The 26,884-nt window shown below is 43.0% G+C and overlaps 1 protein-coding gene across 3 annotated transcripts; it reads right to left on the minus strand.

The window, feature by feature from the left end:
* Window positions 1-1,031: 1,031 nt before the first annotated feature.
* Window positions 1,032-25,250, minus strand: LOC139473952 (ubiquitin carboxyl-terminal hydrolase 45-like). 3 transcript variants are annotated; one of them, XM_071256798.1, is made up of 20 exons: window positions 25,171-25,250; window positions 21,673-21,809; window positions 20,380-20,474; window positions 18,964-19,077; window positions 17,494-17,597; window positions 16,808-16,920; window positions 16,214-16,323; window positions 15,872-15,919; window positions 15,165-15,317; window positions 12,867-13,003; window positions 12,325-12,412; window positions 11,736-11,826; window positions 9,232-9,320; window positions 7,756-7,812; window positions 6,893-7,048; window positions 5,877-6,042; window positions 4,171-5,226; window positions 2,863-2,963; window positions 1,970-2,056; window positions 1,032-1,412 (listed from the first exon to the last, which is right to left on the minus strand). In XM_071256798.1, the coding sequence occupies exons 2-20, from the start codon at window positions 21,788-21,790 to the stop codon at window positions 1,053-1,055; spliced, it is 3,243 nt and encodes a 1,080-aa protein (XP_071112899.1). In that variant the 5' UTR covers window positions 21,791-21,809; window positions 25,171-25,250; the 3' UTR covers window positions 1,032-1,052. The 3 variants fall into 3 exon arrangements, with proteins under 3 accessions (XP_071112899.1, XP_071112898.1, XP_071112900.1); XM_071256797.1 differs by having other exon boundaries at window positions 2,863-2,966; XM_071256799.1 differs by lacking the exons at window positions 18,964-19,077; window positions 20,380-20,474; window positions 21,673-21,809; window positions 25,171-25,250 and adding an exon at window positions 18,739-18,777 and having other exon boundaries at window positions 2,863-2,966.
* Window positions 25,251-26,884: the final 1,634 nt, after the last annotated feature.

Here is a 26,884-nt window from a genome sequence, read left to right on the forward strand (position 1 = left end):
AAGTGTAGAAAAGTCTGTACCTTCCCACTACCTCCATCGGCATTTCAGTATATTCTCTTCTAGAAGTGTAGAAAAGTCTGTACCTTCCCACTACCTCCATCGGCATTTCAGTATATTCTCTTCTAGAAGTGTAGAAAAGTCTGTACCTTCCCACTACCTCCATCGGCATTTCAGTATATTCTCTTCTAGAAGTGTAGAAAAGTCTGTACCTTCCCACTACCTCCATCGGCATTTCAGTATATTCTCTTCTAGAAGTGTAGAAAAGTCTGTACCTTCCCACTACCTCCATCGGCATTATAGTATATTCTCTTCTAGAAGTGTAGAAAAGTCTGTACCTTCCCACTACCTCCATCGGCATTTCAGTATATTCTCTTCTAGAAGTGTAGAAAAGTCTGTGCCTTCCCACTACCTCCATCGGCATTATAGTATATTCTCTTCTAGAAGTGTAGAAAAGTCTGTACCTTCCCACTACCTCCATCGGCATTATAGTATATTCTCATCTAGAAGTGTAGAAAAGTCTGTACCTTCCCACTACCTCCATCGGCATTATAGTATATTCTCTTCTAGAAGTGTAGAAAAGTCTGTGCCATCCCACTACCTCCATCGGCATTTCAGTATATTCTCTTCTAGAAGTGTAGAAAAGTCTGTGCCTTCCCACTAGCTCCATCGGCATTTCAGTATATTCTCTTCTAGAAGTGTAGAAAAGTCTGTACCTTCCCACTACCTCCATCGGCATTTCAGTATATTCTCTTCTAGAAGTGTAGAAAAGTCTGTACCTTCCCACTACCTCCATCGGCATTTCAGTATATTCTCTTCTAGAAGTGTAGAAAAGTCTGTGCCATCCCACTACCTCCATCGGCATTTCAGTATATTCTCTTCTAGAAGTGTAGAAAAGTCTGTACCTTCCCACTACCTCCATCGGCATTTCAGTATATTCTCTTCTAGAAGTGTAGAAAAGTCTGTACCTTCCCACTACCTCCATCGGCATTTCAGTATATTCTCTTCTAGAAGTGTAGAAAAGTCTGTGCCATCCCACTAGCTCCCTGGGTATTTCAGTATATTCTCTCATAGAAGAGTAGATAAGCCTGTGCCCTCTGCACCGTGGCCTCCTGCACCTCGCTGACCCGACTGTCACTCACGTGGTACCACTTGCCCGGGGGCACCAGACTCTCCAGCGTCTCATCACTCAGGTCGTCCTCTGTGGGTGACCGCGGCCCGTTTAGCATGCGGTGAGCGTACTGGTGCACGTAGTCCTTAGGGGTTGGGACCTGAGAGTTCAGATAGTTGGTCAGTGCTGCTAACGATGGTCGGACTTTGACGTAGGCGGTGTAGTGACCGCCGGACAGGCGGCCGCTGTGTTCTACCACTCCGTACAGGGCATACAGGATCTTCTTCTGACCTGGCCGGATGCCCTGAAACACACAAGACATGCTGTAATCCATGGAGTGAGTGAGTGAGTGAGTGAGTGAGTGAGTGAGTGAGTGTGTGTTATGTTACACCGTTTTAAGCATTATTCCAGCGATATCACGTCGGGGGACATCAGAAATCGGATTCAAATATTGTGCCCATGTGGGGATTGAACCTGGGGCTTCAGTGTGACGAGTGAACACTTTATCCACTTGGCTACCCCACCGCCCCACCTCATGGAACTAGTGTCCTTCAAGCATGGGATAAGTAGATCCCAGGTACAGTGTTTTCGTGAATTGATATACTCAGCCTTTCAAATAGTTGAGGTAAACAATTTACACTCTTATTTTCTAAATGTTTGTTTACTTTGCCCTTAGTCAGTCCTCCAGGTAAACACACAATGTTCTAATAATTCTCATGTACTGATATTGTGGTAATGCTGAGAAGCAATCAAGACATAGTCTCATGGGTACAGTCACTAGCCTGCAACCTACACAACACATCCAACTTTAAAGAATACTTGTGATGTGATGCATTATCTCCCCCTTGTGTGAATAGTTACCTGACAGAGGGCGCTGCAGTAGGGGGCCAGGTCAAACACAAACGGGAAGTCCACATGGCGGTTTACTTTCCTTGATGTGAAACCCACCTGAAATACATGAATTTCTGTCAATTATCTGCTGTTGCCTCCAAGCTAAGTCACTGTATGAGATCAAACATGAAGCTGACTTATTCACAATTCTATCATGTCTATGTCAACAATACAACAAACACACACTGATGGGAAGCAACAAGTGAACGCCTCATGTGTCATGGTAGTGGAACGGAGGAACACTTGCTACTGTGTCTACCATGTCTTTTATAAAAAGACTTCATGTGAACAAAATAAGGCAGACAATGAAATGTTAGGAACTAACATGTAAATTGCCCAACAATCTCCAGTTATCTCGGGGGTATATACAACAATCTCCAGTTATCTCTGGAGTAGATACAACAATCTCCAGTTATCTCCGGGGTACATACTTCAATCTCAAGTTATCTTGGGGGTACATACATAATCTCCAGTTATCTTGGGGTACATACAACAATCTCCAGTTATCTCGGGGTACATACAACAATCTCCAGTTATCTCGGGGTACATACAATAATCTCCAGTTATCTCAGTGGTACATACAACAATCTCCAGTTATCTCGGGGTACATACAATAATCTCCAGTTATCTCGGGGTACATACAATAATCTCCCTCTATCTCAACATGTTGCAAAATTTCCCTGTCTTCGATTCCCTCAGTATGTACTGGAACCTATCTGAAAAGGCTGTGGTGTGATGCCTTGTAAGTTCCCAAGTAAAGGTTTGGTGATAGTGAACTATTTTACTTTGCATCAGATTTACAAGAACTCCTCTCCTATATGTAGAAGACTCAGTGTTTAACAGTAGTGGACTGAGTCACAAACCTGCTCAAAGCGCTTGAGATGCAGCGTGAGCACTGACGGGGGCAGGAAGATGTGATACTGCTTACTGGCGTTGGAGTAAACTGTCTCCGACGTCTTCTTATCTGCTGATGAAAACAAGCCTCATTCAGTTATTTAACGTAAACATGAGCATTTCGAGATAAATGTACTGTTATTATATTAACCTGACACTACACAGTGCTTTAGCTTTGCTTCCCTACCTTTACAGAGAGACAGTACTGGAACAGACAGACAGTTGAAACAGACTGCAGCCTGTGCACATCCTCACATATTCTATGTAGTGTCAGGTTAGGTAAAACATGACAATCAATCAAGACTGACGATTGATCTATACCCAGAATCAATACAATGATATGGTGACAATCATCATGTTTATCTAAAATATTCAACCTTTTTTCGGTTCTCATGTTTAACATGTTCAAGGAACGAGATTTTTAAAATTTCATTTTTCTTTTTTTCTTCCAGAAACAAGAAGATATCAGCACCCAACCAAGAGGATTATGATCAATAATTGAAATGTGGGAACCAATAAAAAAGGCTACATGTTGGAACCAATTACTGATGAATAAATACCAACACAAACACCAGTATCAAAGTCCTTGTCAGAAGCCTTGACCATGCTGATAAACAGTTCCGCAATTCTATTTGTGACAGACTCTGAACAAGTAACAGTGGTCGGGACTGTGAGATGAGTCGGGACAGCGAGATGAGTCGGGACAGTGAGATGGGTCGGGACAGCGAGATGAGTCGGGACAGCGAGATGAGTCGGGACAGCGAGATGAGTCGGGACAGCGAGATGGGTCGGGACAGCAAGATGAGTCGGGACAGTGAGATGAGTCGGGACAGTGAGATGAGTTGGGACAGTGAGATGAGTCGGGACAGCGAGATGGGTCGGGACAGCGAGATGAGTCGGGACAGTGAGATGAGTCGGGACAGCGAGATGAGTCGGGACTGCGAGATGAGTCGGGACAGCGAGATGGGTCGGGACAGCAAGATGAGTCAGGACAGCAAGATGAGTCGGGACAGGGAGATTGAGTCGGGACTGTGAGATGAGTCAGGACAGCGAGATGGGTCGGGACAGCAAGATGAGTCGGGACAGCGAGATGAGTCGGGACAGCGAGATGGGTCGGGACAGTGAGATGAGTCGGGACAGCAAGATGAGTCGGGACAGTGAGATGAGTCGGGACAGCAAGATGAGTCGGGACAGTGAGATGAGTCGGGACAAGATCTACATGACATGTCTGGTGGGCTGTGAAGGTGATAGAATCTTATAGTAATAAAGCACTGTACCTTTCTGCTGAGATATGGTCTTGTTGCGTTTTGTCTTGGTGCACTGCTTACAGCCAAACTTGTTGGAGCCAGTCAGCAGCTCGGCGGAGGTGAACTGATGGAGACAGGACATGATAGAGCACTCTTTGGGAGCTGGGTGGTAGCGAGGAGCCAGAGAATTCATGGACTTGTACTGGGCCTGCTTCCTCAGCTCCACCTTGTGCTTGGCCTGGTTCGGTGAAAGGCGGTCACTGGTCAGCCCGTTGGTCAGGATGTCTTCTGTGGAGGGCATCGACGTACACTCGGTCAGGTCCCGCGGGGACTGACAGTACAACGTGTCCTCACTCTCGCCCTTCAGAGTCAGCTGACTATCACACTCCTCCGGGCTGACTCGTCCAGTGTCATCCATTGCACTGAATGCTGCCGCACCGCTGCCTTCGGTCTCGGGTGCTTTGACCCCCTCAGACTCTGCACCAACACTGTTTATCACAGACTTCTCAACTTCCCCATTCATAGTTATCACAGTATTACCATTCAGTAGAATATCAGTGTTTTGGCTTGCTTGATCCACTGCTCCCCTGTTGTGCTGACATCTAGCACAGTATTGACCCACCTCCTTGCACTGCGGAGACGTTCCAACACGGCCAGCAGAGTTCACATCAACACACATATCTTTGGCATCACATTCTTCAGTCTCGGACTGATCGGCAAAAGTCAAGCCACTCAAGTCATTACCTAAACTAGACACATCAGTTTTGACTGCTGCTATAGATGTTCCACATTCCCCAGCACTGCTAGCCATCCCCTGACTGTGGGACTTGATGTCCCCGTTCCCAGTGCACACTCCGCCAGACACGTGGAGATCGGGGGAGATTTCTTCCGCTGCTATATGTCCCAGTCGTACATCAGTGTCCACACTTACAGTATGTGTATCTGTCCTTCCACCTGACACGGTTTCCCTCTGCGCTCCATCACTGTCTACAGTGTCCTCGGTCAACCCTGCATCTCTCCCCGCCTCCTGCTGGGCATGCATCAGTCGGGACGTGTCACTCTCCAGGTTGTCCTCAATGTCAGCATCTGAAAAAACATGTCTTTTTTAATTCCACAATCGTAACTGCCAACAGTTCAAGGAGACAGCCCTGACATCCACCATGTATCAATGACTGCCATATCTACTGTTGGGTTTCATACAGCCACCATGCAGCATGCCAGTCGACAGGCCACATGTTGTGTATGCGTTGGGAAGTCCTCGGTATTACACCTGTATCATTGAACATCCGGGTCAACATAGAACTTCAGCAACCCATGCTTGTTGTAAGAAGTGACTATGCCTTGTTGTAAGGGGCGACAAACGGGATCGGGTGGTCAGGCTTGTTGACTTGGTTGATGCATGTCATTGCATCCCAACTACGTAGATTGATGTTAATGATGTCAATCACTGGATTGTTTGGTCCAGACTCGATTATTTACAGACCGCTGTCATATAGCTGGAATATTACTGAGTGCACCGTTACACAAAGAAACATGGTCAGGACACAGAGAGAGTTCAAACTATGATACACATTGTAACGACTCTTCCCTGACTACATTCAGCTCCAGATCACACCATGCTACTAACATCCTGCTGCGGCCAGGACACATTTGAGAGTGTATGGTCACAAACATTTCTCTGTAAACCTCACAAACTGAGTCTAAGCAGAACATAAAGATTTCTCCATGCAACCCACCTGACTGGTCATCACGTCCGCTTCCCTGCGAGTCGTCGCCATCATCTTCCCGCACCTTCTCCACCGACACCGACATCTTCCTCTCCTCACCACCGACCTCATCCTTCCCACCAAGGTCGTCAGCAGAAGTCCAGCTCTTCTGCTTAGCTAGTTTGGCGCCACGACGCTGAAGAAAAAGAAGAGAAAATGCTGCACATCTTCCTCCTTCAGCTACTGTATTACACCAAAATTGGACCATAATTTGTAATGTTGTTATATGGCAGTGTATGTTATTGTTTAACAATGATTTTAACTGTGTTGCATTGTTTCTGTTGGGATTCGATAGACGCTCATTGCATTGTGTTTGGACAGTGATCCGTCGTCAGGAAGTTACTATATTTAGATGCTAGTGTGGTGTGTAAACATCTGGTCTGGCATTCCACGGATGGTGATAGTATGTTACCGAAATTTCTGTAATGTTCTTAATGGTGAGGGCAAGGTATAGAAATTTCCAGTAGCTTGTTATACTGTATATTTAGTGGGACAAGAGAGTTTATGTATCTCTCACACAGTTCATCGCTTGGGAACCAGCTTTCATGTGAGGATAGCTCACCATTCCTGATTCCCTGCCCATCTTGGAAGCTTGACCACTGTCGCCACTGGGTGAATATGTATTATTATCATGGACTGTTGCTATCACCACTGTATTTCTGTATTTGATACTGATCACGGCCATCATATTATCTTTTGCCGCTGAATATTGTACTACCACTCTATACTACCATTGGAATTGTGGTGCAGTATTTTGTATTGATTTGCCATCTTAGTGAACTTTGTAATACATTTGTTGATTGTATACCACTTGTTGGTTGTTTGTTGGTTTCACACTAAGTTTTTTTACGTACAAATTTCTGGATTAACATATTGTTTTAATTTGGGAAACGACACTTGACAATGTGTACTTTCAAAAAGACATCATCTACAGACAGGGAGGACAGTAAGCACTGAATCTCTCACATGACTAGTTAGCTAGTTACCTTGGCCTTGGCCTCTTTCCTTGCCTGCTTCTTGTTCTTCTTCTTCTCCACATGCTTCGTGGGCTTGTCTGTAACGCCCCCCTCCACCCCCTTCACCTCCTCCGTGTCCATGCTCTCCTTCTTCCGACCCCCCAGGATCAGGTTCGGACGCTGAGGCTGCAGGAAACACAACGTCAGGCAATACTCAATGAAATAGGCTTCAGTTTGACATCGACCACATTAGGGGTGAATCGATACATCAATGCACTGGTGCCTCATGAGTTTTCATGTCACAATACGATACACGATACGTTTCTTTCTGTATCAATACAAGATGATACACTTGTGGAAATAAATTAATCACTGCTTGATTAATGACCCCTGTCATTTTTGTCAGTCAGATATTGCAAAATGTGTTGTAACTGGCGTTTCAAGTTCACTAGTAATAATTGCCACAATGAACATGTGTCTACAGCTAGCTTTTCCTTTTGAACCTGCTCTGAAATATTTATTGTCAAGAAGTTCACATGTGACTTGGCATAAATATGCGTATCGCGATACATATCATATCGTGACATATGTATCATGCTACGTATCGTATCGTGACCTTGATGTGTCGTTTCACCCCTAGACAACATAGTTTGTTTAGAGGGTCGCTCATCAACACAAAGAGCCTGTGATGGATGTATTGGACTACTCCACAAGTTCATTACCATGGCGTGCCACACTTTTGTATCTCGTCGTTCACAGGCTAATTCTTTGACATGTTGACGTGGGTATATAGACAAACATAGCTTTGTATAGTTCAACAGGCTGAGAAAGATTAAAGCTGAATGTTTGACAAGATAGACATGACAGACAGCACCAAAACATGAGTAACCTACCTTCTCCTCTGTGACAGGAAGGGACAGGTCCAAGAAAGGCTCAAATATTTGGGACACCTGTCAGTGTAGAAAACGTCCATGGATTATCTGCCCCCACAGATGTACAACAATCTACAGGTACAACAATCTACAGGTACAACAATCTACAGGTACAACAATCTACAGGTACAACATTCTACAGGTACAACAATCTACAGGTACAACAATCTACAGGTACAACAATCTACAGGTACAACAATCTACAGGTACAACAATCTACAGGTACAACATTCTACAGGTACAACAATCTACAGGTACAACAATCTACAGGTACAACAATCTACAGGTACAACATTCTACAGGTACAACAATCTACAGGTACAACAATCTACAGGTACAACAATCTACAGGTACAACAATCTACAGGTACAACAATCTACAGGTACAACATTCTACAGGTACAACAATCTACAGGTACAACAATCTACAGGTACAACAATCTACAGGTACAACAATCTACAGGTACAACAATCTTCATTCGCATAACCTGAATCAAGAAATGGCTACTTGGACAGTTCCTGAAAGCTAGATTATCTACTCGAGGTGTCACGATTGACTGACACATTGATGCACCGTGAACTGACACCTGATATGTCTGTCCATGTATCAATTGAATTCTTTCTATTTCTGTATAGATTTCCAAAAAGTAATATCTAGTATCTGATTGCAAATACTACGGTAGGACTGCATCATGTTACCTTAAACAGACTATCTACGGTATGACTGAATCATGTTACCCTAAACAGACTATCTACGGTATGACTGAATCATGTTACCCTAAACAGACTATCTACGGTAGGACTGAATCATGTTACCCTAAACAGACTATCTACGGTAGGACTGAATCATGTTACCCTAAGAAGACTATCTACGGTAGGACTGAATCATGTTACCCTAAACAGACTATGTACGGTAGGACTGAATCATGTTACCCTAAACAGACTATCTACGGTAGGACTGAATCATGTTACCCTAAACAGACTATCTATGGTAGGACTGCATCATGTTACCTTAAACAGACTATCTACGGTAGGACTGCATCATGTTACCCTAAACAGACTATCTACAGTAGGACTGAATCATGTTACCTTAAACAGACTATCTACGGTAGGACTGAATCATGTTACCCTAAACAGACTATCTACGGTAGGACTGAATCATGTTACCCTAAACAGACTATCTACGGTAGGACTGCATCATGTTACCCTAAACAGACTATCTACGGTAGGACTGCATCATGTCACCCTAAACAGACTATCTATGGTAGGACTGCATCATGTTACCCTAAACAGACTATCTACGGTAGGACTGCATCATGTTACCCTAAACAGACTATCTATGGTAGGACTGCATCATGTTACCTTAACAGACTATCTACGGTAGGACTGCATCATGTTACCCTAAACAGACTATCTACGGTATGACTGATTGACGTACGTGTTTGCACTCCTCACACATGACGGTGCTGACCAGCTGCCCGCCAAACACCGAGTCCAAGAACGTGTGTTTCACTTGCCGACCATACTCTGTGGACAATGTTTCCAAGCAGTTAGAATACAGAAACATGAAACTGAATTCTTCAGTAAGATGCAACTACTTGACCACCAGTGTAAAGACAACAGAACGCTTCATGCAACAACTGATCAGACACTGGTGTGGAGGTAGACTGTATGTAGGAAGGAGGTAGACAACTGTATGTAGGAAGGAGGTAGACAACTGTATGTAGGAAGGAGGTAGACAACTGTATGTAGGAAGGAGGTACACAACTGTATGTAGGAAGCAGGTAGACAACTGTATGTAGGAAGGAGGTAGACAACTGTATGTAGGAAGGAGGTAGACAACTGTATGTAGGAAGGAGGTAGACAACTGTATGTAGGAAGCAGGTAGACAACTGTATGTAGGAAGGAGGTAGACAACTGTATGTAGGAAGGAGGTACAGACAACTGTATGTAGGAAGGAGGTAGACAACTGTATGTAGGAAGGAGGTAGACAACTGTATGTAGGAAGGAGGTACAGACAACTGTATGTAGGAAGGAGGTACACAACTGTATGTAGGAAGGAGGTAGACAACTGTATGTAGGAAGGAGGTAGACAACTGTATGTAGGAAGGAGGTACAGACAACTGTATGTAGGAAGGAGGTAGACAACTGTATGTAGGAAGGAGGTAGACAACTGTATGTAGGAAGGAGGTAGACAACTGTATGTAGGAAGGAGGTACAGACAACTGTATGTAGGAAGGAGGTAGACAACTGTATGTAGGAAGGAGGTAGACAACTGTATGTAGGAAGGAGGTACAGACAACTGTATGTAGGAAGGAGGTACAGACAACTGTATGTAGGAAGGAGGTAGACAACTGTATGTAGGAAGGAGGTAGACAACTGTATGTAGGAAGGAGGTAGAAAACTGTATGTAGGAAGGAGGTACAGACAACTATGTAGGAAGGAGGTACAGACAACTGTATGTAGGAAGGAGGTACAGACAACTGTATGTAGGAAGGAGGTAGACAACTGTATGTAGGAAGGAGGTAGACAACTGTATGTAGGAAGGAGTTAGACAACTGTATGTAGGAAGGAGGTACAGACAACTGTATGTAGGAAGGAGGTAGACAACTGTATGTAGGAAGGAGGTACAGACAACTGTATGTAGGAAGGAGGTACAGACAACTGTATGTAGGAAGGAGGTAGACAACTGTATGTAGGAAGGAGGTACAGACAACTGTATGTAGGAAGGAGGTACAGACAACTGTATGTAGGAAGGAGGTAGACAACTGTATGTAGGAAGGAGGTACAGACAACTGTATGTAGGAAGGAGGTACAGACAACTGTATGTAGGAAGGAGGTACAGACAACTGTATGTAGGAAGGAGGTAGACAACTGTATGTAGGAAGGAGGTACAGACAACTGTATGTAGGAAGGAGGTACAGACAACTGTATGTAGGAAGGAGGTACAGACAACTGTATGTAGGAAGGAGGTAGACAACTGTATGTAGGAAGGAGGTAGACAACTGTATGTAGGAAGGAGTTAGACAACTGTATGTAGGAAGGAGGTACAGACAACTGTATGTAGGAAGGAGGTAGACAACTGTATGTAGGAAGGAGGTAGACAACTGTATGTAGGAAGGAGGTACAGACAACTGTATGTAGGAAGGAGGTAGACAACTGTATGTAGGAAGGAGGTACAGACAACTGTATGTAGGAAGGAGGTAGACAACTGTATGTGGGAAGGAGGTAGACAACTATATGTAGGAAGGAGGTAGAGACAACTGTATGTAGGAAGGAGGTAGACAACTGTATGTAGGAAGGAGGTAGACAACTGTATGTAGGAAGGAGGTACAGACAACTGTATGTAGGAAGGAGATAGACAACTGTATGTAGGAAGGAGGTAGACAACTGTATGTAGGAAGGAGGTACACAACTGTATGTAGGAAGGAGGTACAGACAACTGTATGTAGGAAGGAGGTAGACAACTGTATGTAGGAAGGAGGTAGACAACTGTATGTAGGAAGGAGGTAGACAACTGTATGTAGGAAGGAGGTAGACAACTGTATGTAGGAAGGAGGTAGAGACAACTGTATGTAGGAAGGAGGTAGACAACTGTATGTAGGAAGGAGGTAGACAACTGTATGTAGGAAGGAGGTACAGACAACTGTATGTAGGAAGGAGGTAGACAACTGTATGTAGGAAGGAGGTAGACAACTGTATGTAGGAAGCAGGCAGCCAGCCTGATGTTGCCAGTTTCATTGTAGAGCAGAAGACATTGTTGTGTTTCACAAGTCAACATTGCAATGTGTCCCTTGATGAATAGATGTCTGCTTTTTTGTTGTTTCACATTATTCTTGCAAATAGCAACTTTCCAATATAAAGAACAAAGGTAAAACAACATCACATAGTTTGTTGATTAATAATCATATATAAACATGATAACGTATGACTTCATTATACCTTTGACCTTGACCTTGGTGTCATCATCCACCTTCTTTGGGTTGGTAGACTCCTGCAGCTTGAAGTACTTCAGAATCCCCATCTGGCCGCGCTGCACAAACCAGAACACACAAGAAACTGTCATAAACGTTTACTTGAAATGGGTATCTTAACCATTACATACAAAACAAAACTTCACATAAGTTCCTGGACGTGGGAGCAGGACTGAAAGAATTTGAATGTTTAACAGAGCAACAATATTCCAGTTATATCATGTACATCAGGGGCAGACACCCATGTTCACATCTCACTACTACGCAGGTCATTTCAGATGAGTAGCTCATGTAACATAAAATTGGGTGGAACAACTAGTCCCTCAATATATTCACTTGTCTCGGACGAACAGACTAGTGGCCGTGACTATCCATGCGTTTGACAGATGTAAATTGTCTGGGCCAGTCAAACCAGTGGTTGATATAATGAGCAGTTCCAGAGTTGCCTGGGTGTAATGACATGCAATCAACCAAGTTGCTATGCCCACAAGCAACTTCAGCATGCATAGTTTATTCCAGACAAAGACTACAGCTTCAAGTATCAGTGAGAGTCTGACCTTGACCTCCTCGGTGCGGATGACGTCAAGAAGGTAGCGCAGGAGCTCGTGACTGTCTTGCTGCTGGAATCCCTTGAACCGCGGGGCTCTGTAGACAGAGAGAGTCAGTTACCTCATTACATCATTGCAACATCAACACAGTGCACACGCTCAGTGTCACAGACACTACTCAAGATGATTGTGTAGGAAGGGAGGCAACTCTTCATGGATTGAATATGGAGACAGCTGTAGAAAAGATTTGGAAGAAATATCTAAAATATTAATGTTTGTAGTTTAGAATGCAAGGGGTGTGATATTACAATACTTTTCAGATAGGAATCTATTTAATGCTTTAAGTTTCTGAAGTATAGATGGAATTTGCCAAGATATTTGTATTTATATCAGAACATTAGCTGCTCATATCCCATTGAAATCTGATGATAGTCGAGTGAGTGTCCATCATTGTCTCCAGGACTTGTTAACGTCAGGTCCAGTCAGGATACGTAGCTGGTGTTTCTGTGCCTCCAAATGAACAAGCGACGGCTCAAATTGATAATACTTACTTTTTACAGACTTGTCCGAACAGGCCGCTGGGGTTGACGGTCATGTTGCGTGGCGCGGTGTGGTTCATGTCCTGCAGGAAGGTCATCATAGCCTGGGTCAGCGGCCCGGCGTCAGGGGGCACAATCTCAATAGGAGACTGTGGGACACAATGTCAGTCAGTAAACAGTGTACTCATCTTGATTGGAGTGAGTGATGAATCGCCAGGCCATTCATTTTTAACACACATGTATAAAGTAGGTTTTTTAATGAGATTCAGCTGGCTACTAGGCTCGTGGCCTTTGAAGATGTTCCTTGCATTAATTCTTGCTGCTGGTATGATGTGTCTGGCTGGACAGGGGATGGATGCAGACTAACGGGTGATCATGGTGATCAATGACAGTGCATGCAGACTAACGGGTGATCATGGTAATCGATGACAGTGCATGCAGACTGATGGGTGATCATGGTGATCGATGACATTGCATGCAGACTAACGGGTGATCATGGTGATCAATGACAGTGCATGCAGACTAACAGGTGATCATGGTAATCGATGACAGTGCATGCAGACTCATGGGTGATCATGGTGATCGATGACATTGCATGCAGACTAACGGGTGATCATGGTGATAGATGACATTGCATGCAGACTAACAGGTGATCATGGTAATCGATGACAGTGCATGCAGACTGATGGGTGATCATGGTGATCGATGACATTGCATGCAGACTAACAGGTGATCATAGTGATAGATGACATTGCATGCAGACTAACAGGTGATCATGGTAATCGATGACAGTGCATGCAGACTGACGGGTGATCATGGTGATCGATGACATTGCATGCAGACTAACGGGTGATCATGGTGATAGATGACATTGCATGCAGACTAACAGGTGATCATGGTAATCGATGACAGTGCATGCAGACTGATGGGTGATCATGGTGATCGATGATATTGCATGCAGACTAACAGGTGATCATGGTAATCGATGACAGTGCATGCAGACTCATGGGTGATCATGGTGATTGATAACATTGCATGCAGACTAACGGGTGATCATGGTGATAGATGACATTGCATGCAGACTAACAGGTGATCATGGTAATCGATGACAGTGCATGCAGACTGATGGGTGATCACGGTGATCGATGACATTGCATGCAGACTAACGGGTGATCATGGTGATAGATGACATTGCATGCAGACTAACAGGTGATCATGGTAATCGATGACAGTGCATGCAGACTGAAGGGTGATCATGGTGATCGATGACATTGCATGCAGACTAACGGGTGATCATGGTGATAGATGACATTGCATGCAGACTAACAGGTGATCATGGTAATCGATGACAGTGCATGCAGACTGATGGGTGATCATGGTGATCGATGATATTGCATGCAGACTAACAGGTGATCATGGTAATCGATGACAGTGCATGCAGACTCATGGGTGATCATGGTGATTGATAACATTGCATGCAGACTAACGGGTGATCATGGTGATAGATGACATTGCATGCAGACTAACAGGTGATCATGGTAATCGATGACAGTGCATGCAGACTCATGGGTGATCATGGTGATCGATGACATTGCATGCAGACTAACGGGTGATCATGGTGATAGATGACATTGCATGCAGACTAACAGGTGATCATGGTAATAGATGACAGTGCATGCAGACTGAAGGGTGATCATGGTGATCGATGACATTGCATGCAGACTAACGGGTGATCATGGTGATAGATGACATTGCATGCAGACTAACAGGTGATCATGGTAATCGATGACAGTGCATGCAGACTGACGGGTGATCATGGTGATCGATGACATTGCATGCAGACTAACGGGTGATCATGGTGATAGATGACATTGCATGCAGACTAACAGGTGATCATGGTAATCAATGACAGTGCATGCAGACTGATGGGTGATCATGGTGATCGATGACATTGCATGCAGACTAACGGGTGATCATGGTGATCGATGATATTGCATGCAGACTAACAGGTGATCATGGTAATCGATGACAGTGCATGCAGACTCATGGGTGATCATGGTGATTGATAACATTGCATGCAGACTAACGGGTGATCATGGTGATCGATGACATTGCATGCAGACTAACGGGTGATCATGGTGATCGATGACATTGCATGCAGACCAATGGGTGATCATGGTGATCGATGTTAGTGCATGCAGACTAACGGGTGACCATGGTGATCGATGACAGTGCATGCAGACTGATGGGTGATCATGGTGATCGATGACATTGCATGCAACGGGTGAGACATATGACAGGTGAACATACAATTTCCTTCAGTGAGTCGTCCTCGCTGTCATCATCGCTGGAACCCCCGGTGTCGGAGTCAGAGTTAGCAATCCGCCCAGGAAGCAGGAGACCACGCCCTTTCTTTGTCCGGTCACACAGGATTGACTCCAGGCTGTGGGTCTGACTCAGATTCTGGAAACATCAGATCACACAGATGTACAGTCGGCAAGACCTCACCCCTAACTCCCTACATTAATGTCAACATATTCCAGTCTCTGAACACCTATCAGCCAGACCAACACACTGCCCTGTGATTATTGAATTGAGGGACACTTAAAGTGTGCAAAACTGCATAGAAACTTGTGGTGACAAAGGTGACCGAGCTACTTGTCCCAACAGTCGACACTGTCTCCTTGACATCGTATTGCCAACATTCAACATGTTCAGTCATCATAAAAGTTATCTTTTCCATTTTCAGAATTTTAAAATAAAGTTGGACACTGATATATAATCTGTACATTTGATATGAATAATAAATCCCCCATACCATATCTCTCTGTGTAACATGTTCTACATATATGCAGGGATGTGAGCAGGTTTACCTCAAAATAGAGGATAACTCTAGGGGGGTATGGGGGCGTTCCCCCAAAGAATTTGTTTAATCATTTGATTGCATTTTAAGCAATTTCGTGCAGTTTCACCAAGAAATGACATGTAACACACTCTGAACATGTAGGAAGTCCTACCTGCATCACAGCATTGAAGAAACAGGTGTTTCCTAAGTTGCTCAGGCCCTGAAACAATCAACAGAAATAAAACAAATAATCACAACAGTCTGTTATTCCACCAGTCTAAATTCTGCAATTAGATTTGTTCAGGCTAGAAAACTTAGCAATAATTTATTGATAAACATGCCAAAGGTTACTAGCAGTTTTAAGGCATGAAACCTATTTTATACGAAATAGTGGAACATGATTTGCTTGAAATAGGACTGAGTTAACAAGGTGTCACTGTGTGTGCAGCTTCATCTCCAACACCTGCTGTGTTCTGTGTAGTAAGAAACTACCAGAGTTGGATATCCTACTGACCTTGACCTTCTGACAGGATGATGAAGCTACTGTGGCCTTGGGCGTGGTAGGTCGGCCGTTGTCCTTCACTGCAGCTAAATCAACTGTGGAGTCGGCCCTTCCTCGTCGCCCTGCAGTTACAGAAAGTGTTGGTCAAACCACTGAGGGAGTGAGGCAAGGATGGAGTGGGAGGGATGTGGAATGGGGCTGGAGGGAAGGGGAGGGGTTGGAGTAGGGGGTCAAGTAGGAGGGAGAGATGATGACATGGGTGGGGTGGTTGTGTTGGAGTGAGGGGGTGACATGGGTGGGGTGGTTGTGTTGGAGTGACAGGTGACATGGGAGGGGGGGATGGGGTGACAGGTGACATGGGAGGGGGTGAGGGGGGGATGGGGTGAGAGGGGGATGGAGTGAGAGGGGGGATGGAGTGACAGGTGACATGGGAGGGGGGAATGGGGTGAGAGGGGGATAGAGTGAGAGGGGATGACATGGAAGTGGGAGCTTGAGTGAGGACATTTTGAATCCCGAACCATTGTTTACACTAAACCATCTATGATCTTCAAACATTCACTGCTGGTGAATGGTCCATACATGCATTCCTGGTGATGGAGAATGTACCTGTGGCTGTCTGGTCGACACGCGGGAGGCCTGCCATCTTCCGCAGCATGTCCACACACTCCTGTATCCTCTTGCTTGTCTCCAGGAGGATTTCCTCATCACACGCGTAACACCTGCAAAATTCACTCATTGTCTTCATCACCAATTATTCTTCATGTCATTCATTCAAAACAAGCTATCACTGGAAATAAATACACATTATTTATTTAAAGTTTGCATTGGAATAATGAAATCTAATAAAGCATGGTTGTCAATAGACATAATCTGACACTCACATTGAGTGAAATACATCCAAGTCACTTGCTCCAATATTCACTGCATCAAGTACAAACAGATCAAGACTTTTGTCAGCAAACGTAGTTAGATTGTTATGTCCCTGTCATAAATATTATCATTTTGTTAATGCTGCACTCAGCAGTATTCCAGCTGTATGACGACAGCAAAGACACCACAACACCTGATCCATTTGGCCGATTCTCACAACCACCCTAGGCTGTTGGGGGCCTATTCAGAATCCCCATGGATAAATGTCATGAAATCGAACTGACAATAGACCTGCTTTGATTTAACAGCGTTAGAAATTGGCATTAGTCCAGTTGTCCTTGCCAAACTGCCCAATACTAGTGGACTAAAATGTTAGTTTCTACAGCTGATGTCACTAAAGGAGTTACTGAGGTTGTACTCACCAAACTGCCCATGATGTGAGGTTGACCACAACACAATGTGTTCCTGAGTGAGGGGTTTCATAGTGGGCAAGAGCATGTTTCTCCTTCGAATTCCGATCACAGCCCTGAAACAGTCGTAAATTGTAGTGTTTGGCAAATGGTGACAAAGTGGTTCAACAATGGCATATTTATGAGGCTGTGTGTTGAAGCATGCACGCTGAAACTGTCACATTGTTCTGCGGACCTAGTGGTTAGATGCACCACAATTCACCATCCAGAGTTGCCTCCCTTACTTGCCAGGATCCTTTGGACACTGAAACCACCCACACCTGCCTATGCTCATTAGTCTGGTAGGAAGTCATGTTTCATAACCTGGTAATCGTCAACAACCTTAGATTTACACTAACATTAGACAGAGAAACCTTCATTCTACCATGAATTTGGAATTTACTCGATACTGATTGGTCAATCAGAGGCTATTAAATCATAATAAACCCCATCTGATTGAAACAGCTGGTTTGACAGCCGCATCACCGCGGAAGCTAATATTCATAGAATAGTACTATTTTCAGTCATTGTCGGTAGGCATATTTAAATAATTATATCTAGAATTACAGGTTACAAAATGCACAGATGCAGTTACTACAATATTCAAAGGATATGTGGCAATACATTTTGTGCTGAAAACACGGTAGAAATCTACAAAGGGAATGTATTTACTTTTTGGAGACGAGAGCTTGGAATTTTGGCGCTTTTCTATATACGACTGTGACGTCATATCTTTGGCGTCACAATGAGAGATATGACGTCATAATGTTGACATGCGATGTGGAGCGAAAGCCTTGCAAAGATTGCTTTGTTTTCTTTAGGTATGCCCACCTCATGTTAGCTTACCAAGTTGCCGTGCTTATATGCTTTCAATTCCTGTCATATGTTCGAGTGAAGCATTATGGTGTAAACAAACTGCTTGCGTATATACAGCGCCATATTTTGTTCAGTGATTCCCTAATTCAGATCGATAACCCACTCAAAACACTGGACTCAACCCAGTTCGGTTGCGCCTTCGGTTCCAAATTCAATTTAGCGTGGTTAATCTCCAGGTAACCTAGCTCTACATTGAAAACACAGTATGTTTATCTCCTAATTGAAAGAAACACAGTTCAAAGAGGCATTACATGACTGGGTCAGGTTCCTGCTGAGTAACCCGACCTCCCTGTAGCTGATCCATCCTTCTCACCTCCTGCTGAATGAGTGAGTGACACTGACCTGATTAAAACACTGGAGACACACCCAGATGGTCGTCTCCGTCTCAAACCGGCTGAATGAGTGAGTGACACTGACCTGATTAAAACACTGGAGACACACCCAGATGGTCGTCTCCGTCTCAAACCGGCTGAATGAGTGAGTGACACTGACCTGATTAAAACACTGGAGACACACCCAGATGGTCGTCTCCGTCTCAAACCGGCTGAATGAGTGAGTGACACTGACCTGATTAAAACACTGGAGACACACCCAGATGGTCGTCTCCGTCTCGGTCTCCAGTGTCTCAGGTCCGTCTGCAGTTGTTGTCTCCTTGGCGGGCCCCTTGTCCTTGGTGCAGGCCTGGGGCAGAAGCATCACCAATATACATCTTCTTCAACATCCTCGCTTTGATCACTTTCATGGTACTTACAACTGCACCACAACTACATATTTCTTAAACCTTGAACTCACAGTGTAGCAAAGGAGTTTGCTCAAACCATATCATCTTCGAGCATGTAAATATTTAAGAACTGAAGCTTGATAGAGTTAGGGCCAAACTGTATAAGTACCAGAGCTTGCAAGCTGTTCTCATAATTTATTATGTCCCTATCTCAAATCTCAAAGGACACATACAGTTTCAGTTGGTCCGTGGGACTTCATGTTTACACTGACAGTCATACAACAACCAGCTGTAGTCATACAACAACCAGCTGTATCACGGACAAACATACTTCCTCCTTGACTTCATGTTTACACTGACAGTCATACAACAACCAGCTGTAGTCATACAACAACCAGCTGTGTCACAGACCAACATACTTCCTCCTTGACTTCATGTTTACACTTGCAGTCATACAACAACCAGCTGTAGTCATACAACAGCCAGCTGTGTCACAGACCAACATACTTCCTCCTTGACTTCATGTTTACACTGACAGTCATACAACAACCAGCTGTGTCACAGACCAACATACTTCCTCCTTGACTTCATGTTTACACTGACAGTCATACAACAACCAGCTGTGTCACAGACCAACATACTTCCTCCTTGACTTCATGTTTACACTGACAGTCATACAACAACCAGCTGTAGTCATACAACAACCAGCTGTGTCACAGACAAACATACTTCCTCCTTGACTTCATGTTTACACTGACAGTCATACAACAACCAGCTGTAGTCATACAACAACCAGCTGTGTCACAGACCAACATACTTCCTCCTTGACTTCATGTTTACACTGACAGTCATACAACAACCAGCTGTAGTCATACAACAACCAGCTGTGTCACAGACAAACATACTTCCTCCTTGACTTCATGTTTACACTGACAGTCATACAACAACCAGCTGTAGTCATACAACAACCAACTGTAGTCATACAACAACCAGCTGTGTCACAGACCAACATACTTCCTCCTTGACTTCATGTTTACACTTGCAGTCATACAACAACCAGCTGTGTCACAGACCAACATACTTCCTCCTTGACTTCATGTTTACACTGACAGTCATACAACAACCAGCTGTATCACAGACAAACATACTTCCTCAGAATGAGGGAAGACATGTCTATGTATTACTGCCCTACATATTTTGACGTTTGGTTACAACAAATAGATGTAAGTTAAATTCTCATTATCATATTGGTATCTACTTACCCCACATTCCCCGAAGGTGGCAGTGGGTTTAGACACGGACTTCCTGACCACGGCCAAGTTGACGGCCTTGTTGATGTGAGTGCAGGTCGCCCCTCCTTCAACAGACAGTGGAACCACGTACCAGACAGAGCATCACTTACACGAGCATACGCTATAATACACCTTGATACACTAGTATAGACTATAATACGCCTTGATACACTAGTATACACTATAATACGCCTTGATACACTAGCATACACTATAATATGCCTTGATACACTAGCATACACTATAATACACCTTGATACACTATAATACACCTTGATACACTATAATACACCTTGATACACTTTATTACGCCTTGATACACTAGAATACACTATAATACGCCTTGAAGTTGATACACTAGCATACACTATAATATGCCTTGATACACTAGCATACACTATAATATGCCTTGATACACAAGTATACACTATAATACGCATTGATACACTAGTATACACTATAATACGCCTTGATTCACTAGCATACACTATAATACGCCTTGATACACTAGCATACACTAAAATATGCCTTGATACACTAGTATACACTATAATATGCCTTGATACACTAGCATACACTATAATACGCCTTGATACACTATAATACACTAGCATACACTATAATATGCCTTGATACACTAGCATACACTATAATACACCTTGATACACTAGAATACACTATAATATGCCTTGATACACCAGCATACACTATAATACGCCTTGATACACTAGCATATACTATAATACACCTTGATACACTATAATATGCCTTGATACACTAGCATACACTATAATACACCTTGATACACTAGCATACACTATAATACGCCTTGATAAACTATCATTCACTATAATATGCCTTGATACACCAGCAACTATTCTTTAAACATTTGCGTTTCATCAACGTTTGAACCAGGTTCTTCATCTATCGCTCAAACACTGACAACAAATGTAACTCAGCTATTGTTTTAATAAGTGCACCCTTGTCAGTTTGCTCAGCGCCCACAGCACTTATTATGAAGAATAGGGTAATCAACTTAGTATTCTCCAAACATTACCCCAGACATTGCAACATTGCAAACACACAGAAAGTTCTTAGATATAATAGGAGTAAGGTCTAAGGTGTGTGTGCAAAATATTTTATGTTCAGTAATTAGTGTTGGCCAGTTATAAAATTGCCAGGGCTGTTATTTTGAATTACTATCGGACTGTACAACCGTCAACTAGAAAGTCCCCAGACCACTGATGACCAAGTCACTCTCACCTGCCGCACCCTCCTCACTGGAGTCAGATCCTCCGCCCTCATTCTTCTTTCTGAGTCGATGCTTTCTGTTTTTACCCATTTTGTAGGTTGGTGTTGTGTCGGTCTCTACAACTCTCATTGATCCTGGTCTGGTGAAACTGTCGGGAGAGGGGAAATACAGCTGTTGTACAGTGCATATTGAATACCCTAACTACTTTTATCTAAATTGTATTTTTCAGAACAAACAAAAATAAAACATTTAATTATACAGATCACTCAAGCCACCACAAGAGCTCACTACACCCTATTAATTGATGTTTATCATTCTTTAAACTGTCTTTTCTTAAGTACATTTACTAGGAAAAAACTAGAAGAGGGAACATATATCTATCACCTAAAGTACTGTCAGAAATGCTAGAAAACTGCTTTTTGCCAGTTAAAAAAGGATACAATTTTTCACAGACTGTTGTTATTGAAATATCGAGTAACTACCGATCGATCTACCTGTGGTTTGAAGTACCTGTGGTATTTCCTATCGACAAGTTAACAGGAGACAAATTCGAACGAAAACAGGAAGATCACATTTATTCTAAGTCCAATGATGGCAGTCTGAAACGGATTATAGAAATATGTGCACATGACTCCGTTATAATGTTAATAATGTAGTCTTCATAAAACATCTACTCCACACACAAAAATCATTTTGAGAAAATTCTAGTTGTGCATCTTCTAAAATGATAAAATAACACTGCGTTTGTTTTGTTAACATTGCTCCCCTGATGCATGTTACATTACACTTGCATAGCCATAACCATGGTACACGATATGGAGTCTGTAATGGGAAATGTATACAAGTTCTTTACACTTTAGAGAGATAGGGGGAAACCATTTATTCATTTAGATAGGGTGAAATACCGAACTGCCAAGCTATGAGGTTTTCTATTCATACATGTACCATCAAGTCTACGGTATAAGAAAACAAAACAGGAATAGGGGTGGTCTCAAAAACAAAACTGGGAAGTAAAAGACAGCTTTGATACAGTGTGATTAGGCGTATAGTGTACAAGCTTTAAGGACAGAAGGTTACCCTTACTTGTAGTAGAATTTGGGAGCAATTAAAGATACAATTAATGTTTCCTGCACTGCACTAACTATTGCTCCCCAAGAGATGGCGTTTCGATACACTGCGATAGATGCTACCTCAAAGAGGACAGTCAGACATTGTGAGCTCAACCCTGTTGTGTCCATCTTGGCTAAGTCAAAAGGGTTTGTGGCAAGACATAACACAACATTCAAAAGTACATATTCATATACGTCATCAGCGGAGATAATGCTACCTCAAGAAACCCTCTGCAGAACAACAAATACTTCTGGATTCTAAAACCGCAACCTTCCAATACTCATCCCGTTTCATAGCTCTTAACTAGTCCATCATGTGATCACGCAAATATAATGCAGTACATATCCTAAATTGCTACCCTGTCAATGCATGTCAATTGAGTACAATAACAGCAATATTTTGAGACCACCCCCAGCTCGGTGACATTTGCTCCTACAAGAATGCACGTGACTGTGTGAGGTCATCACCTCGGGACAGGTGTTAGGTAATTACCTCAGGTTATAGGCCATTTCATACATGCAAGACAACAAATATTTTCCAAGTTTATCATCATTTTACCTGTAAAATTACATTTTTAGGGTAATCACAATGTCAGTTAGGACAGGCTAGATTAGGTCAATTCGCACTATTTTGATATATGCTCTTTTTATAGTCCTATGACTCGTATTTATTACATGAAACCAGAAAAGCAGTTTTCTAGCATTTCCGACGGTACTTTAATATTCCCTGCACCCTCATTCTCTTCCTAGAACATACAGGTTGGTGTAATTGTGATTTAGGGATGGTTTAGTGGGCGTTTAAAGTGTGAGATAGGATAAGGATTTATAAATATACAAATTATTGTAAAATTTACAATTTTTAAAACTTTTCCTATCTCTCACTATTCATCACAGTTGGATGGTGGGACACAGATACCCTACCCTGTATTAGGACCTTAACCATGAGATATACACGAGGAAGCTTGATCTGAGCCATGATAAATCCAAGGATCGTAAAAGTCTCCATGAGACAAAGAAGAGTCCATAATTTGATTTTGAAGACCGCTCAGTAACAAACTACAGTCAAGTCCCGTTAATCCGACATTGTTGGTTACATATGATTATGTCGGATTAACGAGTATGTCGGATAAACGAAATTAGGTAGTACAAACGTTCGTGATCGAAAATTGGACAACTACACGATAGATAACGATACAAACACGTAGGAAAATGAAAAATGAAATATTCATAGTGTTGTGTTACATTCAACGGAATATGATTTCTAATCATGCAACCACTAGAGTTTAACACAAAACTACTGTTATGGACTGTCTGACTGATTCAAAATTGACTGATTTTTAAAGCATAGTCTGGAAGGGAAGTCGCTAATTTGAAACTAGAGCCACAATGATCAAGAAAGCTGCCTTCTTAGTGGCTAATGTCAACTTCCTGTTAGTAATTTCATTGGTCGGTCAAAGTTCACGAAAGGTCGTTCTGAGGTGACCTGCAATGGGATCTCTATAACGAGAACTTGTATCCAATTTTAATGAGATTGAGGTAATCTAGGCATGTGATTAATCCTGTTTTGTTTATTTAAAGCAGTTATTATTCATTATATTTTTAAGCAAGTTTATCTCTGCAGCAATAGTAATATGCAGCTACCACCCACTCGTCTCGCATCAAAACACAGACTGTATACTCGCAGGAAGATGACCACGGAGTACGCTGATCACTGTGTCGAAAAACTAGACTGATTTATGTGTGATTTCAGTAATTTGTTGCAAATTAGGTGTGTCGGAGTCGGAGTGCGAGACTGTCGGATTAACGGGTCTAAATAGCACTGATTAAATCGGTTCCCATCATTTGTCGGACAAAGCCGATTGTCGGATTAGCAAGCGTCAGATTAACGAGATTTGACTATACCCACAGCTGACAGAGTAGGGAGACGTTCATAAATAAGTATTGCGGAAGATTGATAGGCTAATCTACTGTGAGATGTGATACGGCTGAAACTTGTGCTATCAGGTATTACTACATTGCTCGATGGACCCTCACCCACCCCATCCCCTTTTCCCGATCAAAAGTCTAACTGGACCCCATCACAAGACAAAATAGTCACCGAGATAAGTTCAGTTGTGTAAATTAGTGAGACGTGTATCTGCCACTAGTAAAATATTTCTACTAGACTCCAAGTGCCCCCCACAATGTCTAATAGTCGCCTAGCTTGTGTTCACTGTATCAACATCTCCTCCTGTAGCGTAACGCTGAAGACTTCAGAAAACGAAAGTCCAGAGAGGTTTCAAATGCAGTGAAATGACTCAGCTGCGCTGCCTATTTCTTGGGCATAATTTCGGTATGGCGAGTCTACACACAGCGGACTGTTGCCCAACAATCTCAGAGTCATGTTTCAAGAATACATACCTGCAGAATATATTAAAGTATATAAGAATCGTGGCTGAATGTGTCAGCACATTCACACATCGTGGAAGATGGCGAAACCGGAAGTTGTAAGAATTTCAAAATTATATACGGTTGTCGTAAATTTAGCAATATCATTTTTGCAGTTGCAGACTCACGTACATATATATGTTTGTAACCTAGAACTATCGCGTGCACATGTGTCACCGTCAATACAAAATCGTCAGTTGATTTACGTCATTTTACGACAATCAAAGTTATCTCCCTTAGCCCGACTTGCGATCATGATAAAAAAAAAGTGGCTGTTGGTGTTGTCAGCTCAATCCAAATGTTTGAATCAATACATTTAATCTTCGAAGGCAATCATGTACTTAGCATAGAACATTTTAGAAATTTTAAAAATTGTTTGATCACTGTGTGAGTGAGTTGATATTTTACGTCGAATCGGCATTATTTCAGTCATATATATATATAGCGACGAGATGTATACGGGACTATTCTAAAGGATTTTGTATTTATCATTTTCCATTACGCCCTCTGCATATTCTGGGTCGTACCATGGATGGACCGCTGTATCACAACCACAAGCATGGCGAAGACGGTAATAAAAGGACGTGCGCAGGACTCTGCGGGGTTGCTGATCGTCTCAACACACTGAACATGAACTAGATGCAGTGGTCGTTCAGATAGCCTCTCTTTGAAAAACTGATTCTTGGCTTAGTCTTGTCGCGTAGTTGACGCTCATTTCTGTACCGCCCAGAAATGTACAGTACAGAACCATCTCAACTGTACAAGCGACTGTTTTTTAAAGAGTTTTCTTTATAATATGGATATGGGAAGTATTATGTCGGGTTTTTTTTAATCAGAATGTTTTCTTTTGAGACCTAAATAGTCAACTTGTCGTGGTTTAAGGCGCCCTAGCAGCCTTACGTACATATTTCCAATGGAGCTGAGAACTACAGTGATCTGTTGATCCGGATAAATTATGTAGGTGTTACGAGCAGGATTTGTGTTGAATCAGCGCTGTACAAATGTGTATTAATATACTCCTCTAAACAAGTATGAGAACATAGGGTACTTGATATATATTGACAGTTTTCAGAGGTTGAGAGATTTGAACAGAATGGTGATAAGGTGACAAATCACCCAATGCGTCCACGGATAGCATGGCTGTCATGCCATGAACACATCTTCGACTGATGGTGTGATATAGAGATTCCGCTCAGGCAAAAATATAAATTCACGGAAGAACTTCAACATGCGCCAACACACATTGATGCCACTGTACGTGAGACAGGTCGGTTTTGTGGTGGATTCCTCCAGACCCTTTGTTACCAGCTCTGGTCGCTTTGTGGGACGGGTCACAGGACGACAAGGAAAGACTTCACAGAAGTAGAGTTGCCCCTGCCTTCTCACAACAGAATAGTCTCGTATATGCAGCTTATTCCTCCGATCTTGCACCGATCGAACATCTGTGGTAAGTTCTGAGGAGAAATCTGGTGCAGGACCACCATCAGCCAGCACATCTGCAACAACTGTTCAGTTCTTCCAAGCTGAATGGCTAGTCATCCCCAAGACACTCTGCAGACATTAGGGCACTCAACGTGACATCATTGCAGTGAGCGTTGACAGCAATGAGGTGACCACAAACATTATTTACACTGTTAGACCACGAGAGACTGCCTAAGGACCCACGTGTTTTCAGTACCTGCATCCA

The sequence above is a fragment of the Haliotis cracherodii genome, unplaced genomic scaffold, assembly GCF_022045235.1.
Source record: "Haliotis cracherodii isolate W230 unplaced genomic scaffold, xgHalCrac1.p SCAF_3, whole genome shotgun sequence".
Lineage (NCBI taxonomy): Eukaryota > Metazoa > Mollusca > Gastropoda > Lepetellida > Haliotidae > Haliotis > Haliotis cracherodii.

Excerpts from the sequence above, each read along its gene's own strand:
- LOC139473952 (XM_071256797.1), bottom strand. The coding sequence starts at position 21,790 with ATGAGAGTTGTAGAGACCGACACAACACCAACCTACAAAATGGGTAAA. Across the intron at positions 11,827-12,324 it reads TCCGCACCGAGGAGGTCAAG|CGCGGCCAGATGGGGATTCT; the intron begins GTCAGACTCTCA and ends TGGTTTGTGCAG. Across the intron at positions 9,321-11,735 it reads CACCAAGGTCAAGGTCAAAG|AGTATGGTCGGCAAGTGAAA; the intron begins GTATAATGAAGT and ends CATTGTCCACAG.